General features: G+C 37.4%; 1 protein-coding gene and 1 non-coding gene across 3 annotated transcripts; both read left to right on the top strand.

Annotated features, from left to right (window-relative positions):
• Nucleotides 1-104: 104 nt before the first annotated feature.
• Nucleotides 105-25,354, top strand: Klhl28 (kelch like family member 28). 2 transcript variants are annotated; one of them, XM_090345446.1, is made up of 5 exons: nucleotides 105-245; nucleotides 16,293-17,191; nucleotides 20,744-21,187; nucleotides 22,825-23,033; nucleotides 25,086-25,354. In XM_090345446.1, the coding sequence occupies exons 2-5, from the start codon at nucleotides 16,293-16,295 to the stop codon at nucleotides 25,247-25,249; spliced, it is 1,716 nt and encodes a 571-aa protein (XP_090201572.1). In that variant the 5' UTR covers nucleotides 105-245; the 3' UTR covers nucleotides 25,250-25,354. The 2 variants fall into 2 exon arrangements, with proteins under 2 accessions (XP_090201572.1, XP_090201571.1); XM_090345445.1 differs by lacking the exon at nucleotides 105-245 and adding an exon at nucleotides 13,278-13,365.
• LOC150055082 (small nucleolar RNA SNORA48) lies at nucleotides 12,962-13,096 on the top strand. The gene has a single exon (XR_016537723.1). It is a non-coding gene; the product is annotated as a small nucleolar RNA SNORA48 (small nucleolar RNA).

The following is a 25,354-nucleotide window of genomic DNA, read 5'->3' as shown; positions in this document are numbered from 1 at the left end:
GGCCGAGGAGGGGGGGGCGAGTCAAAAGACGCGAAACGGAAGTGACGTTGGCGGGCTCGGAGCGGAAGTTCCCCCCGCCCCGCCCGTAAGAGTTGAGGCTTTGACTAGAGCTAGCGAGAATTCTGTTTGGGCTCCGGTTGTCCCAAGCTCCTCCTCCTCCAGCACCTCCTCCTCCTCCTCCTCCTCCTCCTCCTCCCGCTCCTCCTCCATCTGCTGTCGCCGCAGGTGTTCTTCCAGGGACTCAGGTATTTTCCTTTTGCGGTCCTCCAGCGGCGCAGGCTTTGGCAGCCTTTTGCCCCGAGTGCCCCGGGAGCTCCGGTGAGAGGTAAAGGCATGGCCGGGAGCCAAGCCGGGAGCGAGGCGACCTCTTCTCGTTACGGGGCTCGTGGCGGTGGTGGAGCGCGCGCGGTTGCTTTCGGCCGCGGTGAAAGCGATCCTCCCCGGCTGCCCGCCGGCCGGTCCGCTCGGGAGGTCCGCTCGGGAGGTCCGCTCGGAGGCCGGCCTCGCGCAGCTCTGGTGCCCCCGCCGCGCTCCGGCCTCCGGAGACCGCCGTCCCTCCACCCGGCCTGGTCTCCTTTTGACCTGGAGGGTGCCCTGCAGTTCTGCCATTCGCTCTCGCTCGTCCTCCCGTCACTTTGAACTGTCTGGGAAGACACAGCCACCGTCTGCAGACCGAGCGTGCGTCCCCACCCCCGTGGCCTCGCGCTCCGTGCTGTCTTCGGAGCCTCCCCTTCGGCTCCAGTGCCCCTGTGGACCTCAGCAGCCCCCCCCACCGCCCCCTGCTGCACCCTGACCTCCCGGCGGGATCCTCTCCACCTCTCTGCCACCTTTCTGTCTCCAGGAGACCGCAGGTGGCAATGATGATTTTTTTATTTCTATTTTTTTTCCCCTCTTGGCGGTGCAGCTTCTTGGCATCACGGTCCTAAGAGAATTCCACTCTGTGGGTTTAACGCGAATAGATATTTCTTAGGTTAAAGAGAATCTCATGCACGTTATAGCCCCCTCAATAAAAGTTCCGTGGACACGCTGGAAGCGCTGGGGTATCTTGGTGAGGCTGAGTATCTTCCGAGTGTGGAACCCATCTTGGTTGCTTGGTTGGTCTTGTTTCGTGAGAACAGGGTGCACGTTGGCCTCAAACTCTCCATACCTCTATGCTACTTCCTTGGGTTCTTGGGGGGTTGGAATTTCCTGCACCACCACAAAGACATGGAAGAGGAATAATAACGTTTATTTTTGCCTAACATAGAATATTTCGAAGTCCCAAATTTATGCACTTAAAATGTAAATTTCTTGCCTCACTTTGTACCAGGTGGGATGTTTCTCAAATACTTTAAAAATCTTGGAATAATTGAGTCACATATGCCAAATCACTTAATAAGAAATGTTCCTGACTCATTCAGGTTGAAAATTTATTTCTGGCTTTTACTGGTAGCAGAGTTTGAATTTAGCAGACTTGTTTTCTTTTTGGAAAAGAGTATTAATGTAAAGGATACTGCATAAGCATGCATGTTTTAGTTTAAATTCTAAGTTGCTTCTTTGTTAAGTCATTCTGATGCATAAGTGAATTAGCATAAATTTGATTTGGTTAGACCAACAACTAAAGACCAACAACTGAAAACTACCCATTTCCCTTCCACACTTTTCAGTTGTCAATCAGGAATGATGTCTGGTTCATAACTTCCAAATAAGAATCTTAAGTGTATAATTTGCTCATGTATGGTTAACCTTCAGGAGCCCAGTTCACATGAGAGGCAACAAGGGAATGATGTGCACATTAGAATGCACACATTAGAATGCCAATTTATCTTAAAATAAAAGGCACCTCTTTCCAGTGACTAGAATTTTCAGATTTAAACTCCATTACCCTGTTTTCAGTGTTTGACTTAGTATGTAGAATTTGTGTGGTAATCAAAGAAATTGAAAGTCTAGAATTATAGTTTGTTCTGATTTAGAATAGAGATTGAAGAATTACCTCTTTTCTTTATAAAGAATATGTTTGTGTGTGCATGCCAGTGCCAGCCAGTGTGTTTAAACCGGTCGTAAAGCTTGAACTCAGGGCCTGGGCATTATCCCTGAGCTTCCTTTACTGAAGGCTAGTGTTCTACCATGGCTTTTTCTTCCAGTTTTTTCTGTGTGGAGATGAGAGTCTTACTTTCCTGCTCAGGCTGGCTTCAGACCATGGTCTTCACATCACAACTTCCTGAGTAGCTACATTACTAGTGTGAACCACTAGTGCGGCTACATTTCTTTCCTTCTTTCCTTCCTTCTTTCCTGCCTGCCTTCCTTCCTTCCTTCCTTCTCCCTTCCTTCCTTCCTTCCTTCCTTCCTTCCTTCCTTCCTTCCTTCCTTCCTTCCTTCCTTCCTTCCTTCCTTCCTTCCTTCGCCAGTCCTGAACGTGCCCAGGCACTGGAGCTTTGGAGCCCTAGTGGCTCATGCCTGTATCCCAGCTACTAAAAGAGCCTGAGATCTGGAGATCATGGTTTGAAGCCAGCCCAGTAAGAAAGCCCAGGAGACAGACATACAAACACACACAAAAGAATATTTTTAAAGGGACCAGAAGAGTAAGTCAGGTCATGATGCAGGCAGCAAAGGAAAATGAAACTTCTTGTTGGCACTTCTTTTCATCAGCCCCCCCCACACCCCGCATCAATGTCTTACAAATTAGAACTTATTTCGTCTGCTAAATTAAGTTTTTTGATGACTTTGAAAATGCACTGGTTTTCATGGCATATTTTTTCATATTTTTTATTGTAATTAATAAAAGGGTTACATGATATTTGCCAGATAGAAGGTACATTAATTCACATACATTGATACCCTTTCACATGTCTTGGTCCCCATTACCCTCCCCCCCCCACCCCCCATCTTGTTTTCCCCCCTTCCCTATCCAATTTCAAATAACCAAATACAAATAAATCCAATATATCAGATAACAAAGTGAGATACTGTAACAATATGAGATACCCAAGGGACAACAAAAGAGATGAGAGATAACATAGTACATTAAGGACAACAATCATTCATTATATGGCTTTTGTTTCAATATCCTGGAGGTCCTTTCAATTAGCTTCATACTATATGGCCTTATGTATCAAGGTTTTGCTCTATTGCAGATCTCTGCTAGTAGAGCCCAAGGTTTCTACTGATTATGACAAATGAGGGAAACCATTGAGCCTAAGTTCCTTTGAGTCTGGCTTACTTCACTTAATAGGATTTTTTTCTAAGTCTTTCCATTTCCTAACAAATGGGGCAATGTCATTCTTTCTGATAGCAGCATAGAATTCCATTGTGTACAAATACCACATCTTGTTGATCCACTCATCAACTGAAGGACATCTAGGTTGGTTCCATATCTTTGCTATGGTGAATAATGCTGCAATGAACATTGTTGTGCTAGTGTAAAAGTATGCCCTAATTTCTGGATGATTGGGTAAATGCCAAGTAGTGGGATTGCTGGGTCATAGGGGAGCTCTATGTTTAACCTTTTGAGGCACTGCCACACTGCTTTCCATAGTGGTTGAACGAGTTTGCACTCCCACCAACAGTGCAGTAGTGATCCCTCCTGGCCACATCCCCTCCAGCATCTGTTGTTATTTGTTTTCCTAATCCTGGTCATTCTAATTGGAGTGAGGTGGAATCTTAGAGTTGTTTTGATTTGCATTTCTTTTATGACCAGAGATGTTGAGCATTTCTTCATGTGTCTAGGCCATTTTTGTTTCTTCTTCAGAGAAGACTCTCTTTAAGTCTTTGACCCATTTTTTAATGGGATGGTTGTTTCTTTAAGTCTTTGACCCATTTTTTTAATGGGATGGTTGTTACTTTGGAGATTAGTTTTGGAGTGATTCAATTTTTTTAAAATTTTTTTTAAATTTTTTTTTAAATTTTTTTTTTATTTTTGGCCAGTCTTGGGCCTTGAACTCAGGGCCTGGGCACTGTCCTTAGAGTTTCTCAAGGCTAGATCTCTACCACTTGAGCCAAAGTACCACTTCTGGCTTTTTTCTATGTATGTGGTATTGAGGAATTGAACCCGGGTCTTCGTGCATGCTAGGCAAGCACTCTACCAGTGGGCTAAACTCCCAGCCCAGTGATTCAATTTTTTGAGCTGTTGATATATTTTAGATATGAGACCTTTGTCCGTTGTATGGTTGGTGAAGATCTTCTCCCACTCTGTAGGCTTCCTAATTAATTGACTAGCTATGTCCTTTGCCATACAAAAGCTCTGCAGTTTAATGCAGTCCCACTTATCCAGCCTTTCCCTGATTTGTTGTGATTCTTGGTCCTTATTAAGTTTCGACCTGTGCCAAGGAGGTCTAGTGTATTTCCTATTCCTTCAGTGTGTCAGCTTTTACCTCGAGCTCTTTGATCCATTTGGAGTTAATTCTAGTGCAGGGTGATAAAGAAGGATCCAACTTTAGTTTTCTGCAGGTGCTTAACCAGTTCTGCCAGCACAACTTGTTGAAGAGGCTATCTTTCTTCCACTCTATTTTTTTGGCTCCCTTGTCAAAGATTAGGTGGCCATAGGTCTGTGGTTTAATATCTGGGTCCTCAGTTCTATTCATGGCATATATTTTGGAAATGGGATCATATCATGTATCTTTTCTGGTTATCTTGTGAAGCATAAACCTGTTTTTCTTTATTTTTTCAGATAGGGTATGAAATTTTTTGCCCAGACTAGACTTGAATCTTATTTTCCTTCTTTCCTTCTGTCCTTCCTTTCATTCCTCCCCTCCCTCCTTCTTTCCATTCTTCCTTCCTTCCTTCTTTTTTTTCTTTCTTCCCTTAAAATTTTTTTTTGTCAGTCATGGGGCTTGAACTAAGGGCCTAGCCACTGCCCCTGAGCTTTCTCAGTTAAGAATAGCTCTTTATCACTTAGGATCACTCTCAATCCCTTCTCTGATTTTTGTTGATTATTTGGGAAGAGCCTCACAGCCTTTCCTGCATGAACTAGTTTTGAAGCACTCAGTTACTTAACCTCCTGAGTAGGATTACAGGCATGAGCCACTAATGCCCAGCTTTGCCTGTCAATCTTGGTCCATCCAATCTTAATTTGATCCATTATCAAATTAAATTATTTAGGTTAGTGGAATATATTTTAATTGCCATATAATTAACAGTATATGTCAAGAAACTAAAAGAAAGTAGTTAAGGATCTACGCTGAAAATTGCCAAGTTTTGTAAAATTGAACTTTTAATACTTTGAAGTTAGTTCAGTTAACTAAATTATAGCTTACAGGAATATGTGTGCTACGTACATTAATATTCTGAGCTGAACTTAAGCTACCTAAACACAGTTGCGCTATGAATTTTTTTATTTCCAGTTAAAAGATAATACATTTGCTGGATGTCCCTATAACTTTTTCTATGTTCTTACTCAAATATTTGATATCAAAGTATATTAAGGCATTTACCCAACCATCCAGAAACAAGAACATACTAAATCCACCAGCGCAACAATGTTCATTGCAGCATTATTCACCATAGCAAAGATATGGAACCAACCTAGATGTCCTTCAGTTGATGAGTGGATCAACAAGATGTGGTATTTGTACACAATGGAATTCTATGCTGCTATCAGAAAGAACGACATTGCCCCATTTGTTAGGAAATGGAAAGACTTAGAAAAAATCCTATTAAGTGAAGTAAGCCAGACTCAAAGGAACTTAGGCTCAATGGTTTCCCTCATTTGTCATAATCAGTAGAAACCTTGGGCTCTAGCAGAGATCTGCAATAGGGCAAAACCTTGATACATAAGGCCATATAGTATGAAGCTAATTGAAAGGACCTCCAGGATATTGAAACAAAAGCCATATAATGAATGATTGTTGTCCTTAATGTACTATGTTATCTCTCATCTCTTTTGTTGTCCCTTGGTTATCTCATATTGTTACAGTATCTCACTTTGTTATCTGATATATTGGATATATTTGTATTTGGTTATTTGAAATTGGATAGGGAAGGGGGGAAAACAAGATGGGGGGTGGGGGGGCGGAAAATGGGGACCAAGACATGTGAAAGGGTATCAATGTATGTGAATTAATGTACCTTCTATCTGGCAAATATCATGTAACCCTTTTATTAATTACAATAAAAAATATCAAAAAAGAATCAGTGTAAAATCAGTAATTTTTTATATTTTTAATTGTAATTAATAGAAGGATTACATTATATTCGCCAGATAGAAGGTACATTTCTTAACAATCATTGCTACCACTTCTCATGTTTTGTCCCCATTTCCCTCCCTTCAACCCCTCCTCTCATCTTATTTTCCCCCTTCCCTATCCTAATTCAAATAACAAATAAACATATATACAATATATCAGATAACAAGGTAAGATGAGAAATGACATAGTACATTAAGAACAGTAGTCAAACATTATATGGCTCTTGTTTCTATATCTTGGAGGTTCTTTCATTTAGCCTCATCCTATATGACCTTATGGATCTAGATTTTGCCCTATTGTAAACCTCTGCCAGGAGAGTCCAAGGTTTATACTAATTATGACAAATGAGAGAAACCATTGCACCTATGTTCCTTTGAGTCTGGCTTACTTCACTTAATACTTCCAAGTCTTTCCATTTCCTTACAAATGGGGCAATGTCGTTCTTTCTGATGGCAGCATAGAATTCCATTATATATAAATACCACATCTTCTTGATCCACTCATCAACTGAGGGGCTTCTGGGCTAGTTCCAAATCTTTGCTATGGTAAATAGTGCTGCAATGAACATCATTGTGCTATTAGCTTTAGGATGGCCTCGTTTCTGGACATTCGGGTAAATGCCAAGGACTGGAATTGCTGGTTCATAGGGGAGCTCTATCTTTAGTCTTTTGAGGAACCTCCATACTGCTTTCCAGAGTGGATAATCGAGTTTACACTCCCACCAACAGTGTAGTAGTGATCCCTCCTGGCCACATCCCTTCCCGCATCTGTTGTTATTATTCTTTTTTTTTTTTTTTTTTTTTTGCCAGTCCTGGGCTTGAGCTCAGGGCTTGAGCACTGTCCTTGGACTTTCTCAAGGCTAGCACTCTACCACTTGAACCTCAGCACCACTTTCGGCTTTTTGCTATGTATGTGGGGTACCGAGGAATTGAACCCGGGTCTTTGTGCATGCTAGGCAAGCACTCTACCACTAGGCCAAACTCCCGGCCCCCAATGTTATTATTCTTGATCATGGCCATGCTAACTTGGGTGAGGTGGAATCTCAGAATTGTTTTGTAAAATTAGTATTAAGAATTTCTATGCTTTAAGAAGTTGTGAAGAACCTCTGTGAAAATTAAGGTGTTGTTAATATTAGCTAATAATTATAAAAATTCTATTTGTTGCTATTAATATTTGTAGTTATTTATTACTGTTGGTTTGACTTGCTATTTGTCATGCTCTGTGCTAGGTACTTAGTGAATATTGACTCATTTAAACCTGACATCAAAAGTCTTGATCATTATATAGTCTATTGTGCGTGTGCGTGTGTGTGTGTATGAGTGTGAGTGTGTGTGTTCATGCTAGTCTTGAGCTTGAATTCAAAACCTGGGTACTAGCCCTGAGCTTTTTGTACGGAAAGCTACTACTGTACAATTTGAGCCACTTTTGGCTTATTTTTTTTTCTGGCAGCTAATTAGCAATAGAAGGTTCATGAACTTCCCTCCCAGGCTGGCTGTGAGATAGTTTCAACCTCTTGAGTAGCTAGGAGTATAGGCAGTAGCCACTAGTGCCCAGGTACAGTTTTACATTTTTTTCTTGTATTCATCTGCTGGCCAGTAATTGAACAAAGAAAGTAAAATTTTGCCTTGTCACTATTGGCTTCTACTTTTGCGTATGTTTGGTAGAGAAAGGAAAAACTATTGGAGTTATAAGATAATGTAGAATTTTCTATTAATTATTGATACCTTTTACTATGCATTATTTGATTATATGTTTTAATCTATTTTGAATTTCTAATTATACTCTTAGATGTTTACTGTGTTAAAACTTTAATAAGTTTAACTGATGTGGGTTTATTTTTTTATTGTAGTGTATAAATGGGTTACAGTTATATTGTCCAGGTAGAAGGTGCATTACTTCTCACACATTGATACCCCTTCTCATGTTTTTGTCCCCATTTCTCTCCCCCTCCTATTTCAAATAAAAAAAATATAAACGGCCAGGAGTTTAGCCTAGTGGTTAAAATGCTTGCCTAGCATGCACGAAGACCCGGGTTCAATTCCTTGGTACCACATACATAGAAAAAAGCCGGAAGTGGTGCTGAGGCTCAAGTGGTAGAGCTCTAGCCTTGAGAAAGTCCAAGGACAGTGCTCAGGCCCTGAGCTCAAGCCCAAGTCTGGCAAAAAAAAAAAGAAAAAAAATATATATAAACGTATATACAATATGCCAGGTAACAAAACCAGATACTGTAGCAATATGAGGTTAACCAAAGGCAACAAAAGAAAAGATAAATAACATAGTATATTAAAAACAACAATCACACAATATAAAGCTCTTGTTTCCATATCCTAGAGATCCTATCATTTAGCCTCATCCTGTATGACCTTATGTATCTAGGGTTTGCGTTATTGTAATCCTCTGCTAGGAGAGTCCTGGGTGTGTACTAATTATTACAAATGAGGGCAAACATTGAGCCTATGTTCCTTTGGGTATGGCTTACTTCACTTAATATGATTTTTTTCCCAAGTCTTTCCATTTCCTTACAAATGGAGCGATGCCATTCTTTCTGATGGCAGCATGGAATTCCATCGTGTATAAGTACCACATCTTCTTGATATATGGACTTATTTTTATCCATTTGAATTAAATGTTTTCTTAATGTATATCAAATGAAATAGCTTCATCTACTTTGACTTTCACAGTGCATTTCTGATGTCAGTCAGAGGTAGAAAGAAAAATCCAATTTTTATTGCCTGTTTATCACCAATCTATATTAGCTAACAAGATTCTGCATCTATTATAGGTAGTTTTTTCAATAGGCGGAGATTAATTAGGTAGCTTGACGCTTTTACTGCATATAGCAATACCTTTGGGAACTTGCTATGTGCTTTGTTTTCTGAATTCATGATATAATGATGCGCACTAAAGAAAGTCTTCTAATTTTACTTTTGTTTTGCCACATATGATGAAAACCAACCTCAAAGAAAGGGACTCACAGATTCACTGATGAAATTATATGCCATCATCTGTTGAATTTTACTTGTAAGGAAAATGACTTAAGAGAGCAGTGAAAATGTTTTTCTAATTTCATAATCCTCCTAATTTCATTTTTTACAGAAAAGTGTGCATTTGGATATTTTTTTAGCAGTCATCACTACTTATTTGCTATGGTTATAATCTCTATTTTTATGGTAGTACTTAATTGCCTCCCAACTGATTTCAGCACCACTGCATTGTAAGGTAGATGTCAATTAAGTACATGGGTTCTAAACTCTCAAACAGACTTTTATTATGTTATATTTAAGAATTTTAAGGTATGAAGTGTTCACATTGTACTGTGGATATTTATAAAAAGAATATAAACATAGATAAGAGATACTGTTGCTTTGTTAAAACTTTTCAAATAGATACTGTTTTGTCAATATTGACTGGTTTGCCTAAATTTAGAGGACACTTAAGTATTTCTTTTATAATACCAAAATTAGGAGGAAAAAATGGCAAGAAACCTGGATAGTAAATCTGACCATGGATCTTTCTTTATTTCACTTTAAAGCCCTGAAATATTATGATATCAGATCTGTGCTTCTGTGTGTGTGTGTGTGTGTGTCTGTGTGTGTGTGTGTGTGTGTGTGTGTGTGTGTGTGTGTGTGTGTGTGTGTGAGGGGTTGGGTAGGACCAGGTCTTAAAAACCTTGAGCTCTTGATTCGAGACTTTGGCAAAGTAGCAGGGTATAAAATTTACCCTCAAAAATCAACATGCTTTTCTGTATACCTACAAAGAGAAGAGTGAGGCAGAAATCAGGAAAGCAACTCCTTTTGCAGTAGCCGCAAAGAAAATAAAGTACTTAGGAATTAACGAAGAATGTAAAGGACCTTTATGATGAAAACTTTAAAAACCTGAAAAAGGAAATTAAAACAGAACTGAGGAAGTACAAAAACCTATCATGCTCCTGGATTGGAAGAATTAACATCGTGAAAATGGCAATCCTGCCAAGGGCTATCTACAAATTCAATGCAATACACATCAATATCCCAGTGGCATTCTTTAGTGAAATAGAAGTAATCCAAAATTTCATATGGAATATAAAAGACCCCGTATAGCAAAAACAATCCTTAGCAGAAAGAACAGCACTGGAGGAATACAACACCAAACTTTAGACTCTGTTACAGAGCTATAGTAACAAAAAAGCTTGATACTGGCACAAGGACAGGCCTGAGGACCAATGGAGTAGAAGACCCAGAAATCAACCCATAGATCTATAGCCTAAGGGAGCAAAAAAAAAAAAAAATAGGATGGAAGAAAGCCTCTTCAACAAGTGGAGTTGGCAGAATTGGTTAAGCATTTGCAGAAAACTGAAGTTGGATCCTTCTGTGTCACCCTACATCAGGATTAATTCCAAATGGATCAAAGATCTTGAGGTAAAAGCAGATTCCCTAAAGAATAAACCAGAAGGAATAGGAGTACAGAAAGTCGCCTTGGCACAGGCCAAAACTTTATAATAATCCAGAAACACAACAGATTAAAGAAAGTTTAGACAAATGGGACTGCATTAAACTACAGTGCTTTTGTGTGGCAAAGGATATAGCTAGCAAATTAAATAGAAAGCCCACAGAGTGGGAGAAGGTCTTCACTGGCCATACCACAGACAAAGGCTTCATATCTACAAAAATGAATCTCCAAAAAAAACTCTTCAAAGAAACAACCATCCCATTAAAAGATGGGCTACAGACTTAGAGAGACTTTTCTGAGGCGGAAGTAAGACTGGCCTTTAGACACATGAAGAAATGCTTGACATCTCTGGCCATAAAAGAATGCAGATCAAAACAACTTTGAGATTCCACTTCACTCCAGTTAGAATATCCATTATCAAAAAATCTAATAACAACAGATGCTGGAGGAGATGTGGCCAGAAAGAAACACTACTACACTGTTGATGGGAGTGTAAACTCGATTATCCACTCTGGAAAGCAGTATTGCAGTTCCTCAAAAGACTAAAGATAGAGCTCCCCTATGAACCAGCAATTCCAGTCCTTAGCATTTACCCAAATGTCCAGAAACAAGGCCATCCTAAAGCTAGTAGCACAATGATGTTCATTGCAGCACTATTTACCATAGCAAAGATATGGAACCAACCCAGATGCCCCTCAGTAGATGATTGGATCAAGAAGATGTGGTATTTATACACAATGGAATTCTATGCTGCCATCAAAAAGAATGACATCGCCTCATTTGTAAGGAAATGGAAAGACTTGGAAAAAATAATAATAAGTGAAGTAAGCCAGACCCAAAAGAACACAAGCCCAGTGGTTTCCTTCATTTGTAGTAATAGTACACACCTAGGACTCTCCTAGCAGAGGATTGCAATAGCACAAACCCTAGATCCATAAGGCTATATAGGATGAGACTAATTGAAAGGATCTCTAGGATATCGAAACAAGAGCATTATCTTGTGTGGTGGTTGTTCTTAATGTACTATGTTATTTCTCTTCTCTTTTGTTGTCCTTTGGTTAATCTTGTATTGTTACTGTATCTGACTTTGTTACCTGGTATATTGTATATATGTTTTTTTTAATTTGAAATAGGAAAGGAAAGGGGGAAAAACAAGATGATTGGGAGGGGTGGGCGGAGAGAAATGGGACAAAAACATGAGGGGGGTATCAATGTGTGAAAAGTAATGCACCTACTACCTGGGGAATGTAACTGTAACACCTTTATACATTACCCCAACAGTTAAAAAAAAAAAACACAACAACAACAACAAAAAAAAACCCTTGGGCTCTGATCAGCTTGCTTGCTCACAGCTGACATTCTACCACTTGTGCCATTCCTTCAGTATCATGAGTTACCTTTCTACTTGGTACATTTTAACTTATTTAGTTAAAAATTTTAGTAAGGTTATGAACTTATTAAAATAAATGAAACAAAAATAAGAGCATAACTATATACTATATCCAACAACAAAAACTAAAAGCATTTCTTTAATATATTCAGCATACAGTCAGTACAGATAACCATTTTCTATCTGAATGTTGTGTTTACAACCTGACTTGAGTTGATATCTTATTTATTTTTTCATATATTTTTATTGTAATTAATAGAAGCGTTACATGATATTCATCAGATAGAAGGTGCATTACTTCACAAACATTGATACCCTTTCTTATGTCTTGGTCCCCATTTCCCTCCCCCCACCCACGCCCCTCATCTTGTTTTCCCCCCTTCCTTATCCTATTTCAAATAACCAAATAAACATATATACACTATATCAGATAACAAGGTAAAATACTGTAACAATATGAGATAACCAAGAGACAGCAAAAAGAGTTGATATCTTATTTAGTAGTTAGAATTAAATAAAAATAAGGATTCAGTGTAGAAAGCTGAATATTGTTAAATCAAACAAGTTAAAAAAACAGTAGTTCTAAAGTATTTATCAAGATCTTAATGATAAGCACAAATTCAAGCATTTTTATCCTCAAAATCAGCCTTTATTTTGAGTAAGTTTTCTTTCAGGTCTTTTGTAGGATAACCCTCCAACTTCCTTTGCAGATTCGCTACTCTCAGTTATATTACCTATAAGATATGTTTTCAATTTCTTCTATTCAGTAGATATTAATTTATTTAGATACTTTTTAAAAGTACTCGCTAAAATCTGTATTCCAGATGTAGCCTAACATTTCCAAACAAAGCAAAAATGTCTCCTGTGTAATGTTCTAAGTATTATATCTCTATTAATAAAACTTAAACCCACATAAGGTTAGTGTATTAAAATAGTACTGAAATTAATATCCCTAAGCTTTTATTTAAAACGTGTTCTACGATGTCCATGTTCTAGGCAAAGTGGCATCAGCTTCATGGTTCTCATTTTATCCCAGCCAAGGGCAAAACTATCCCATGTTTATCCAAGTATGGCTTTTGTTCTCAGCCTATGCCTGGGTCATGCCTTGGACACCAGTGAAAAAAAAAGAAAACAAAAACGGGTTCTACAAATCAGTCGTTTTTTTTCTCCTCTTCACTTGTGTAGCTCTAGAATCAACCATAGACTTCTCATGCTTCTTAAATTTCCTCTTAAATATCACATCTTGAGGATCCTTATTTGATTATCCTGTTTTTGTCCTTTGGCTGCATAGTGTCTACAGAGCTGAGTACCTTCATCTTGGCCTTATACTACCTCTGGAGACACCCTTCCAGTCCTTGCTCTCTTAAGAAGTGTGCACCAGGAATGGTAATTCAACTATTTTCTAACTTAGCTATCTGAAATGTATTGTATTTTTCAGTTTGTTTTCAAGAAAATCATGGAAGTTTTTTTTACTGTCATCTACTTGGACATCATCCATACTCCTGAAAAAGAAAGATCGTTTTGTGAAATGTCTTAGTAATATTAGCTTATCTATTCTATCATAGAGATACATAAGTCTTCTTTTGGGTAACCAAAAATCAAATCATTGGTTATTTTAGAATTTCATGTGAATATCGAATCTTCCCAGATTGTTTGTGGAATTTAGTTTTACATTTTACAATAGTCTCTATTCCTGTCCCACTGACAATTACTCAGAGATCTCATTTGCAGGTTCTTCTTAGTATCTTGGACATTACTTAGTTTGGGAAAAATATGAGCTTTGAAAGTCGATGACTTTTTGTTTTGGGTTGTTTGTTTTGTTTTGTTTTTCTTTCCAGTACTAGGGTTTGAATTCAGGCCCTCATGTTTCCTGGCTTCTGCTCTACCACTTGAACCATACATTCAGTCCTGCATTTTGCTGGTTATTTTGGTGAAGGGGTCTCATGATGTTTTCTTTCTAGGTTATGGATGTCAGGCTTCTTATAGCTAACATTACAGGAATTAATTTTTATGTGATTTTGAAGTAGACTTTTTATGTATTTGATTGGAATAATGATAAAAAGGAAAAAGATGGTAGACAATAGCTACCCTATAATAACAAAATATTTTGGAGATAGCAAGTTTATATAGAAGATGTAGTAATTGCATGAGCTTTAGTAAAGTGAATGAAATGCAAAAGAATGAAAATGAGTGAAGTGGAAATCAAGACAATTCAAACTTTATCTGCTATGTTTTTATATTATTTCATGTTTCCCAGAAATTACATACATTTAAGATAAGTAGGAATACTTTCATGAGTGAAAAAATTAATGTTTAGATTAAAAAAAATACCACATTTACACAATAATAAATAATCAATCTGGGACTGAAATTCATTATTATATTTTTATTTTTTTTATTTTTTATTTATTTTATTTTATTTTTTTTGCCAGTCCTGGGCTTGAGCTCAGGGCCTGAGCACTGTCCTTGGACTTTCTCAAGGCTAGAGCTCTACCACTTGAGCCACAGCACCACTTCTGGCTTTTTTTTTTTTTTTTCTATGTATGTGGTACCGAGGAATCAAACCCAGGTCCTCATGCATGCTAGGCAAGCACTTTAACCACTAGGCAAAACTTCCCGCCCTATTATATTTTTAATCTCCAATTGCCTTACCACAGAATGCATAGAGTTCCTAAGAGTGGTTAGGTTTTCATTGTCTGATTGGATGCTTAAAACTTTGTGATAAAAATTTGTGACTTTGTGGACAAAAACATGAGAAGGGGTATCAAGGTTAGAGAAATAATTCACCCATTAACTGACAAATATAATTGTAGCCCCTCTAAACATTATCCCAACAATAAGTATAATAAAGAAACCACACCCTATGCAAAGGAAAAGGAAAAAAAAAACTTTGTGAGGGGGCTGGGAGTTTGGCCTAGTGGTTAAAGTGCTTGCCTAGCATGCATGAAGTCCCGGGTTCGATTCCTCGGTACCACATACGTAGAAAAAAAAAAAAGCTGGAAGTGGTGCTGAGGCTCAAGTGGTAGAGCTCTAGCCTTGAGAAAAGTCCAAGGACAGTGCTCAGGCCCTGAGCTTAAGCCCAGGACTGGCAAAAAAAAAAAAAAAAAAACTTTGTGAGGCATGCAGTTCAGCTATTATTATAACTTCATTTTAAAAATGAGGAAAAGGAAGGTGAAATGAGATCTTTAACTAGTTGTACAAGGAATTGCCATTTAACAAAGCAGTTTATTAATATATATTGATTGATGTCATCTTTTTAACATTCTCATTTATCCCTCCCCTCCTCACCTCTTTTCTTACTCTTAATTCTGTGGCCTATACATTAGATTTCATCACTGCTTTCAAACCTCTTTGCTCTTTTCCCCTGGACCCCACCCCAACACTTTGGAGTACCCACTTCCTGATGTTTTATTTTGCTGAGCTTTGATTTTGCCTCTTTTCCTTTTATAACTTAATGTTTTTGTTGTTATTATAAAGGTGTTATAAAGGAGTTATAATTACAAAGTCAGTTTTGATTTTCATATCCTTTATGGGATAACTAGCATTTTCTTATGCACAGATATTTGAAAATTATTTCTTTTAAGTACATCATGAAATTATTTACTTGAGTAGTTTCTGTTTTCTTCATGTGTGGACTTAAGGCTATGAATGTTCTTCTCAGCATTGCTTTTGCTGCATCCCAGAGGTTCCTTTGTGATAGGTTTTCATTTTCATTGAATTGTTAGAACTTACTAATTTCTTCTTTAATTTCTTCTGTGACCCAAGTGTTTCAGTAGTATATTATTCAGCCTCCATGTATTTGAGTGATTTCAGCAGTGTGTTTGGTTGTTGAGAACCAGTTTGATTCCTCTGTGATCAGATAAGATGCAAGAGATTATGCCAATTATTGCTGATATGATTATTGAAAAAGTCAATTAGCTAGTGTTGTTTCAAAACTAATTTTGCTTTAACAAATATTCTTCCCCACAATTGCATTTTGCTCTAGTGATAGCTTAGACTTGGCTTTTTGAAGGTAAATAGAGTGATAAATTAGAAAGTTTTCATCTAAAAGTCTATTTGTCCAGAGACTTTTATGGCTTCGAGTTTTACATGTAGGATTTAGGGCCTCCATTTTCTAATATCTGTAACAATGGAGGCAAATTACTTAAGTACTAAATTTCTTTCAATTCTAAGTGTCTTTTGCTTTGGCATTTAGGAGTTCAAAACCAACATATGAAAAGCAAATAATAAATCCGATTTATACTATTTGAGATAGAACAGGTTTGGCATGATTGTTTTGAAGTAACTCTGTGTATGCCTTTTGTTTTTTGTAGATGGACCACGCATCCCCTACCTACATGCTTGCTAACTTAACCCACTTGCATTCTGAGCAACTTCTGCAAGGATTAAACCTTCTTCGTCAGCATCACGAACTGTGTGACATCATTCTTCGTGTAGGAGATGTTAAAATTCATGCGCACAAAGTGGTACTTGCCAGCATCAGCCCGTATTTCAAAGCTATGTTCACTGGAAACCTTTCTGAAAAAGCGAACAGTGAGGTTGAGTTTCAGTGCATTGATGAAACTGCTCTTCAGGCCATTGTAGAATATGCTTATACAGGGACAGTTTTCATTTCTCAGGACACAGTTGAAACTCTCCTTCCAGCAGCAAACCTACTTCAGATAAAGCTGGTCCTGAAAGAATGCTGTGCATTTCTTGAAAGCCAACTTGATCCTGGTAACTGTATTGGGATTTCTCGTTTTGCAGAGACGTATGGTTGTCATGACCTTTATTTGGCCGCCACTAAATACATATGCCAGAATTTTGAAGCTGTTTGTCAGACAGAAGAGTTTTTTGAACTTACACATGCTGATTTGGATGAAATCGTCTCCAATGACTGTTTGAATGTAGCTACTGAGGAGACTGTTTTTTATGCTTTAGAATCTTGGATCAAATATGATGTACAAAAACGACAGAAGTACTTAGCACAGCTACTGAACAGTGTACGATTACCGTTACTGAGTGTCAAGTTTCTCACTAGGCTATATGAAGCAAATCATCTTATTCGGGACGATCGTGCTTGTCAACATCTTTTGAATGAAGCCCTAAAGTACCACTTCAAGCCTGAAAATAGACTCTCCCATCAGACAGTCTTGGTGACACGGCCTCGATGTGCTCCCAAAGTGCTTTGTGCAGTAGGAGGGAAATCTGGGCTCTTTGCCTGTTTGGATAGGTAAATAGAAGGCTTTCTTAAAGGAGTGATGCTATTTGATATTATGCTTTGTAAATGTGCTTATCTTCAGTAGTTTTTAAAAAACTGATTTTTCCTTTGTTTTTTTTTTACTTCTTTTTGTTGTTTCTTTCTTCTTAAATTACTTACATTGTTATTTTAATCACATTGCTACCCATCTTCTGCAAAACCCAGTTATTATCACTTATACCCACTAGAGCATTCTCATTTATCTATCCTGGCTACTCAAAATAACTTTTTTCTGAAACCAGTTACATCTTTATTAGAACATACCAGGGTGGAGGGGATATTTATTCTTGTCAGCTGTATAAAAAAAATTACTACAGAAGAGATCTAGGAATCTGTGATGAAAGTAGACCGAGGACAGAAACGAATGGGTTTGAATAAAAGCAATTGATTAGAAGAGTCATCAACGAAATAAAAACAGGATATTGCTGTAAACTGTGGGCATTATATGCAATTCATTTTCTTCTATGTGTTTTCTTTAAGAAATAGCTTAAATGTTTTTCTTTTCTGCCCATTAAGAAGATACTGGAAAAGAAAATGGTTAATAAATTAATTTCAAGATGAGGTCAGCAAGAACAATTTTAGTGATAAGAAAATCCTGAGCAATAGTCATGAAAACAAAGGAATTTAAATCTGTGACCAAAGAAAAGATATAACAGTTTAAAATGTGTAGGAAAGTAGACTGTTCTTTTTTTTTTCTTTCTTTCTTTCTTCCCAATCCTGAGACTTGAACTCAGAGCCTAGACACTGTCCCTGAGATTCTTTTTGCTTAAGGCAAGACTGTACCTCTTGAGTCAGAATGCTACTTCTGGCTTTTTCTGTTTATCTGGTGCTAAGGAATTAAACCCAGGGCTTCATGAATGGCTAGGCAAGCAGTCTACCACTAGACCACATTCCAGCTTGATCATTCTTGACTTAAATATTTAACAAACACTTCAGCCTCAATATTTAAAACTAAACACATTGTTTCCTCCCTTAAAGTGGCTCCTTACCTTATATTCTCCTATTGTATTATCATCCAAATAATTACTTGAAGAAATTTCATTCATCTTTAAAAGTTTTCTCTCTTCCTATCATATTCTTCTGTATTCATCTAAACACCAACTCCTGTCAGTACATTCTCTTAAAGCATTTCTTAATTTAATGACCCATTTTTTTTTTTTTTTTTTTTGCCAGTCCTGGGCTTGAGCTCAGGGCCTGAGCACTGTCCTTGGACTTTGTCAAGGCTAGAGCTCTACCACTTGAGCCTCAGCACCATTTCCAGCTTTTTTCTATGTGGTACCGAGGAATCGAACCCGAGTCTTCATGCATGCTAGGCAAGCACTCTACCACTAGGCCAAACTCCCAGCCCTTAATGACCCATTTTCTATCTTTACTACTTCTACTCTAAATAGGAACTTCATAGTCTCTTACCTATACTTCTAAAATAACCTTGGATGCTAATCTTGATCTTTCACTCATTTATAAGCATTAATTAATATGCATATTGTTCTACTATATACATCTGATTGTTTTACTATCCTCTTTTGAAATTGTTTTTAATATACATAATTTTTTTATCATGGTATGAAATCACTTCTTTGATTTGGCTCGTGTTGAGTAGTGATTACTAGAATTTTTTTGTATCAGAGATACAAAGATGAAAGCGTAATTTTTCTCCTTTGGCAGTGTGATCAGTAATGAGTTTTTTCTAATAGTTCAGAATGTGTTAATATAGGAGTAAGTTAAGGTTTTGGGACTGTTGTGTACTTTGCAGGTGTGCATATAACATAAACATTTGGAGACTAGGGATGTGTCCCCTAAAAATCATGCTTTCAAGTTTAATCCATTCTGTTTGGTTGAAAAGGTTGAAACTTGAGTGTGGTTTAAATGTAGAATCCTTAGAAAGTAAATAGAATTAAAATCACTAGAATGAAATCCTCTGACTGAATACTGATAGCTCATACCTGTAATACTAGCTACTCAAGAGGCTGAGGTCTAAGGATCAAGGTTTTAAGCCAGCTATGGTAAATAAATTTGAGAGATTCTCATTTCCACTTAATTGGCAAAATGCTGGAAGTAGAGTTGTGGCTCAGCTGATAGTGTACCAGCCTTGAATCAGAACGCTAAGGAAGAGCTCAAGACCCTGAGTTTAAGCCCAAGTACCAGCACAAAAAAAAAAGAAAAGAAAAGAAAAAGGGAGACATGAAATTACCCCCCACATATATACTCAACTCAAGATACTCCCTACCTCTTACTATGGGTTGTCCTGAACTTCCTCCAGACTCTTCAGGCAAGAAAGCTGTCAAAGCATGTGTCCTCCAACCCTGGCCTATAACTATCAGCCAGAATTATCCCCTTTTCTCTCTAGTTTATAAAGTCTATAGAACTGGTGTCATTAATAGTAGAAAACAGCCTAATTAATGGACTGCTACTGACAATGCTTTTGAAGTTCTTATGCTGCCATCTCTGATAGCACTTGAAGAAGTAATTTGTTTTCTTTCACTGGCACAGTATTATGGTATAATATCTGGACATACTATAATCTTCCTTTTTACATTGGAAATTTTAAGTATGAAAGTCTCATGTATACAACTCAGCAAATGATCAAATATTGAATATTACTAACACAGTGTGGTCAACAGAGTACGACCAGCACCCAGAAGCCAATTTAAACTCCCTGTTTTGCCCAACCTAGTGGTAATCACTGCATGCTTTCTAATCCAGAGATTAGTTTTATATGCTTTTGAATATGTTGAATATATTGCTCTTGAATATATTCTTTTTTTATTGTAATTAGTAAAAGGGTTACATGATATTTGCCAGATAGAAGGTACATTAATTCACATACATTGATACCCTTTCACATGTCTTGGTACCCGTTTCCCTCCCCTGAATATATTCTTTTGGATTTGGTTTCTTTCAATTTTATACATGTAAGAGTCACCCCAGGAAAATGAAGCTTGTAGTTCATTGATTTTTCTCATCACTATGTAATAGTCTTTTGTAAAGCATCTCACTATTTATTTTATAGTTTATATGTATTTGGATTGCTTTCTAATTTTTTTGCCATTAGACATAATATTGCTATGAACATCTTTGTACATTTGCATATGTGTATGTTTCTTGAGTATATATAGGACCGATACACCATGCTTTATTTAACTATTCCTTTTGATAGATTTTTGCATTATACTGTAATTAAAATTTCTGTTTGTGTTTCCTAATGCAAAATTTAGTAGAAGTTGGATAGATTAGGAATACAGAAATGAAGGTGTATGTGTACCTTTGACCCCATTAGGTAATGTATAATTGTTTGCGAGGGCAATTTATCCCAACTGACACTTGGAGTGTCTATTCCAGTGTCTATTTCTTGCTCCACATTGTTGTCAGCAGTTATTATTATCTGACTTTAAATTTGTGCCAATCTGGATGGTATGTGATAATGGGCTTAATTTTGCATGTCCCTTATTACTATAATGAGAGTCAACATATTTTTTATGAGCCATTTCGGCTTTGTAATTTTAAATTTTTCTGCTTATTCTTTAGTGTGGAGATGTATTTTCCTAAAAATGACTCTTGGATTGGTTTGGCACCCCTAAACATTCCTCGCTATGAGTTTGGAATATGTGTTTTAGACCAAAAGGTGTATGTGATAGGTGGTATTGAAACAAATGCACGTTCTGGTGTCACTATCAGAAAACATGAAAATTCAGTAGAATGTTGGAATCCTGACTCAAATACCTGGACTTCACTAGAGAGGATGAATGAGAGCCGAAGTACACTTGGAGTCGTAGTGCTTGCGGGAGAACTTTATGCTTTAGGTGGATATGATGGACAGTCTTATCTGCAGTCTGTTGAAAAATATATTCCCAAGTTAAGAAAATGGCAACCTGTGGCACCAATGACTACAACAAGAAGTTGTTTTGCGGCAGCTGTATTGGATGGAATGATATACGCCATTGGTGGGTATGGTCCCGCTCACATGAACAGGTATTTAATCACATTGTGTTTGCAGATCTTTTTAAAGGCATTATTGACAAGGATTTTTTAAACAATTTATATGTGCAAATGTACTTCCTCTTTAATATATTTGAATAAGATTGATAGGCCACCAAGTGCTAGTGGCTCACACCTGTAATCCTACCTCCTCAGGAGGCTGAGATCTAAGAATCCTGATTCAAAGCCAGCCTGGGTTAAAAAAAAGGTTGACAGGCATTTGAGAAATTAAACTGCTCCATAAGTACAGTTGCGTATATGGGATTTCCTTATATACCTAGAATCTAAATCCCTCCTGTTAAATTTCACATTCAATAATAAATGTAAGTAGACATTTAATAAATGTATTTTAAAACTTAGATACCTAAAAATTAAGAAATCAACAATCTTAAATTTTATATGTTTATATTGCATTGCTTGGTAAAGAAGTGAAGATTAATTACTATATTGCAATATAATATAATGCATCATAAATTTAAATTCTTATTTAAATACTCCTTTCTGGATTCTCATTCTATAAACATATATGAATCACAATATAGGTCATAGAGTGTTCCTAAAAATCAGAGAGAAAGATCCCTACACTGTATAGTATATCCTCTCACTAAATACTGTGTGTAAAGCTGGGCACTGATGGTTTAGGAGGGTGAGATCTGAGAATCACAAGTTAAAGCCAGCATGGAAAGGAAAGCCCGTGAGAGTCTGATGAACAATTAACTACCAAAAAGCTAAAAGTGGAGCTGTAACTCAAATCTAGGGTTGCCTGAGTGAAAAAGCTAAGAGACTGAGTTGAAGACCCAGAATACTCTTTCTTTCCTTCTCTCTCTCTCTCTCTCTCTCTCTCTCTCTCTCTCTCTCTCTCTCTCTCTCCCTCCCTCCCTCCCTCCCTCCCTCTCTCTCTCTCTCTCTCTCTCTCTCTCTCTCTCTCTCTCTCTCTCTCTCCCTCTCCCTCTCCCTCTCCCTCTCCCTCTCCCTCTCCCTCTCCCTCTCCCTCTCCCTCTCCCTCTCCCTCTCCCTCTCCCTCTCCCTCTCCCTCTCCCTCTCCCTCTCCCTCTCCCTCTCCCTCTCCGTCTCCGTCTCTGTCTCTGTCTCTCCCTCTCTCTCTCTCTCTCTCTCTCTCTCTCTCTCTCTCTCTCTCTCTCTCTCTCTCTCTCTCTCTCACACACACACACACACACACACACACAAGTATATGTGAGAAAATAAAGGTTAAAAGTTACTGCTGAAGACTTTTATCTCTAATAGTAATTGTAATTAGAGAGTGAGGTATTTTACTGACTGTGAGCATTTTAACAGTAGGCTATTCTGGTTGTATGTAAATACTGTGCTAGTTCATATAAAGGATGTGTGCATCCATGGGGAATCCTGAAACTAGCACCCCCACACACACACATTTGGATGCCTAGAATGCTACATAAAACAATAGCATGCTGCTATTAATGTACCCTATCCACAAAGTCAACTTTTATCCCAGTAACCTTATCCATGCAATCTAGAATACGTAGAAGAAATTACTTGTGTTTTATATCTATTTATTCGAACTTTTCAATGGGTGGGTTTAAGTTTTGCTTTGGAAGGGGAGATTGACACAAAGATCTTTAACTAATTGCTTTTTTCATGAATATTTGCAGTGTGGAACGTTATGATCCAAGTAAGGATTCTTGGGAGATGGTTGCATCCATGGCAGATAAAAGGATTCACTTTGGCGTGGGAGTCATGCTAGGCTTTATTTTTGTTGTGGGCGGACATAATGGTGTCTCACATCTGTCAAGCATTGAAAGATATGATCCCCATCAAAATCAGTGGACTGTGTGTAGAAGAATGAAAGAACCCAGAACAGGTAATATTCATTCGATTGTTCATTTATTTGTTTTCCAGTGCCATGAGTTGAACATATTTATAGGCAGTGCACACCGAGCTACATCCCCAGAAGAACATAATAATTTATCAGTTTCTAAACAAATAGGTCAGTATTTGCTATGATGCTACTTTTGGAATAGTACTGTCTTTAAATGTAGCAGTAAAGATATGATTGGATGTGTGTATATACATACATTTATACATAAATATATGCATACATATATGCACATATGCATATGAACATATACATATGTTTATCATCCACTGATGACGGCCTATTGGCTATTGTGGATACTGCTACAATAAACGTGAGTGTTCGGATGCATTGATTTCCTTTGGCATGTACACAGGCATGGCATATAAGTTCATAATGGCAGCACTATTTATTTTTAGGAACTTTGGTATTAATTTCCATAGTGGCTACAGCAATTTATATCCAAAACACAGAGTATAAATATTTCCCCCAGCACCCTTGTCAGCACTATTCTGAGTGGAGTGAAACTTCCAATTTTCAATTTTTTTGGAGTAGGAGTTTTAAAAATACTGTCCTTCTCTTAGACCCTTAGTATATCTGTTATAATATCTCCTTTTTAAAATAACTTTTTATTCCCTTTATTTTAGCTAAGGGTTTGCCAATCTTATTTACTTTTTCAGAGAACCAGCACATTAAATAATAATTTGTACTGTTCCTTAGTCTCCATTCTATAATTTCTGCCTGACCTTTATTGTTTTTTTATTTACTATTGTGGAGATTTATTTGTTCTTTTTTCTAAGATCTTGGTGCATCACTTAAGGTTTTGTTTTATATCTCTAGCTTTTAATGTAGGTGCTCATGGCCATAAACTTCCCTTTTAGAACTGCTTTTACTGTATCACAGGAGTTTTGATTAAATTGTGGCCTCCTTTTTGACTCTAGGAATTTTAAATTTTCTTCCTGCTTTCTTCAATAGCTACTGTACAGTTTCTGTCATTTACCTTGCTTTAATTTCTAATTTCATTGCATTATGATCTATTAAGATAGGATAAATTACTTCATTTGTTTTATATTTGCTAAGATTTGCTTTATGGCATAATATGTAATCTGATTTGGAAAGATCTCTGGGTTGCTGGAAGCAATGCTTATTCCTTATATATTGGATAGGATATTCTTTAGATATTTATTAAGTCCACAGGATATTTAAGTGCATGTGATCTATGATGAATCTGACAAAATGAACTATTTCTGGAATATATGTATAAATAATTATAAGGCATACAGAAAGAAAAACAGAGTAGAGGAGACCAAAAAAGGAAAATAAGAGGAACTCAATGACCAGAGATTTAGGACAAATCTTGAGAGGGACACCCTCCTCTGTAGTAGAGCCAGAGGGGTTTTAAGGGTTGGGCTGTGGGGAAATGACACTGGGCACAGGGTATTTTGGGGGCAGGAGGTTGATATTTGTGAATTGGCCCCAAGAGTCAGCGACTCAGGTTAAGAGAGAAGATTTAATTGAGTAAGACCTAATAGCCAAATGCTATTCTCTTTCAAGAAATGGCATTAGACATTCCTCATTGCATCAGATATAGTACATTCTTAATATTACTTTAAGATTTTATAATGATTGGCTAGATCTGATTATCACACAGTACACGTATTGAAATGTCATTGCCCCCTGTAAATATGTACAATTACTCTATTTTCAATTATGTTCCATAATAATATTTTCCTACAGTGAGGAGAGAGGGAAAGTAGGATTGGAGAGCAGAGGTGAAGGAAAATTTGGCTTTTACTTATAAAAGGTACATTTTTTCAGTATGTACTGCTATCTTGCTATTATTAAAAATATAATATTGTCATCACTTATAATAGGTTGATAAAATTTATGAAGAAAACATTAAAGTATAAATTCGCTTGTTCCTCCTCGGAAAAGTTTGCTTCATATCTCTATCTCTCTCTCTCTCTCTCTCTCTCTCTCTCTCTCTCTCTCTCTCTCTCTCTCTCTCTCTCTCTCTCTCTCTCTCTCTCTCTCTCTCTCTTTGACCTACCTTTCCAGGAGTTGGTGCTGCAGTAATCGATAACTACCTTTATGTGGTTGGTGGTCACTCCGGGTCTTCCTATCTGAACACAGTACAGAAATATGACCCGATCTCAGATACATGGCTGGATTCAGCTGGCATGATATACTGTCGCTGCAATTTTGGATTAACTGCACTTTGACAATTGTGAACTCTTGAATATAGCATGAAAAGATACCAGTTTTATAAAAAGTAAAAGCTACAGTGCTTTGTGTGGTGTGTGTGTGTGTGTGTGTGTGTGTGTGTG

This window comes from Megascapheus bottae, chromosome 14 (assembly GCF_031878675.1).
Source record: "Megascapheus bottae isolate mThoBot1 chromosome 14, mThoBot2.hap1, whole genome shotgun sequence".
Classification (NCBI taxonomy): Eukaryota; Metazoa; Chordata; class Mammalia; order Rodentia; family Geomyidae; genus Megascapheus; species Megascapheus bottae.
Note: the sequence above shows the minus strand (reverse complement) of the source record. Positions and strands in the feature narration are given on the sequence as shown.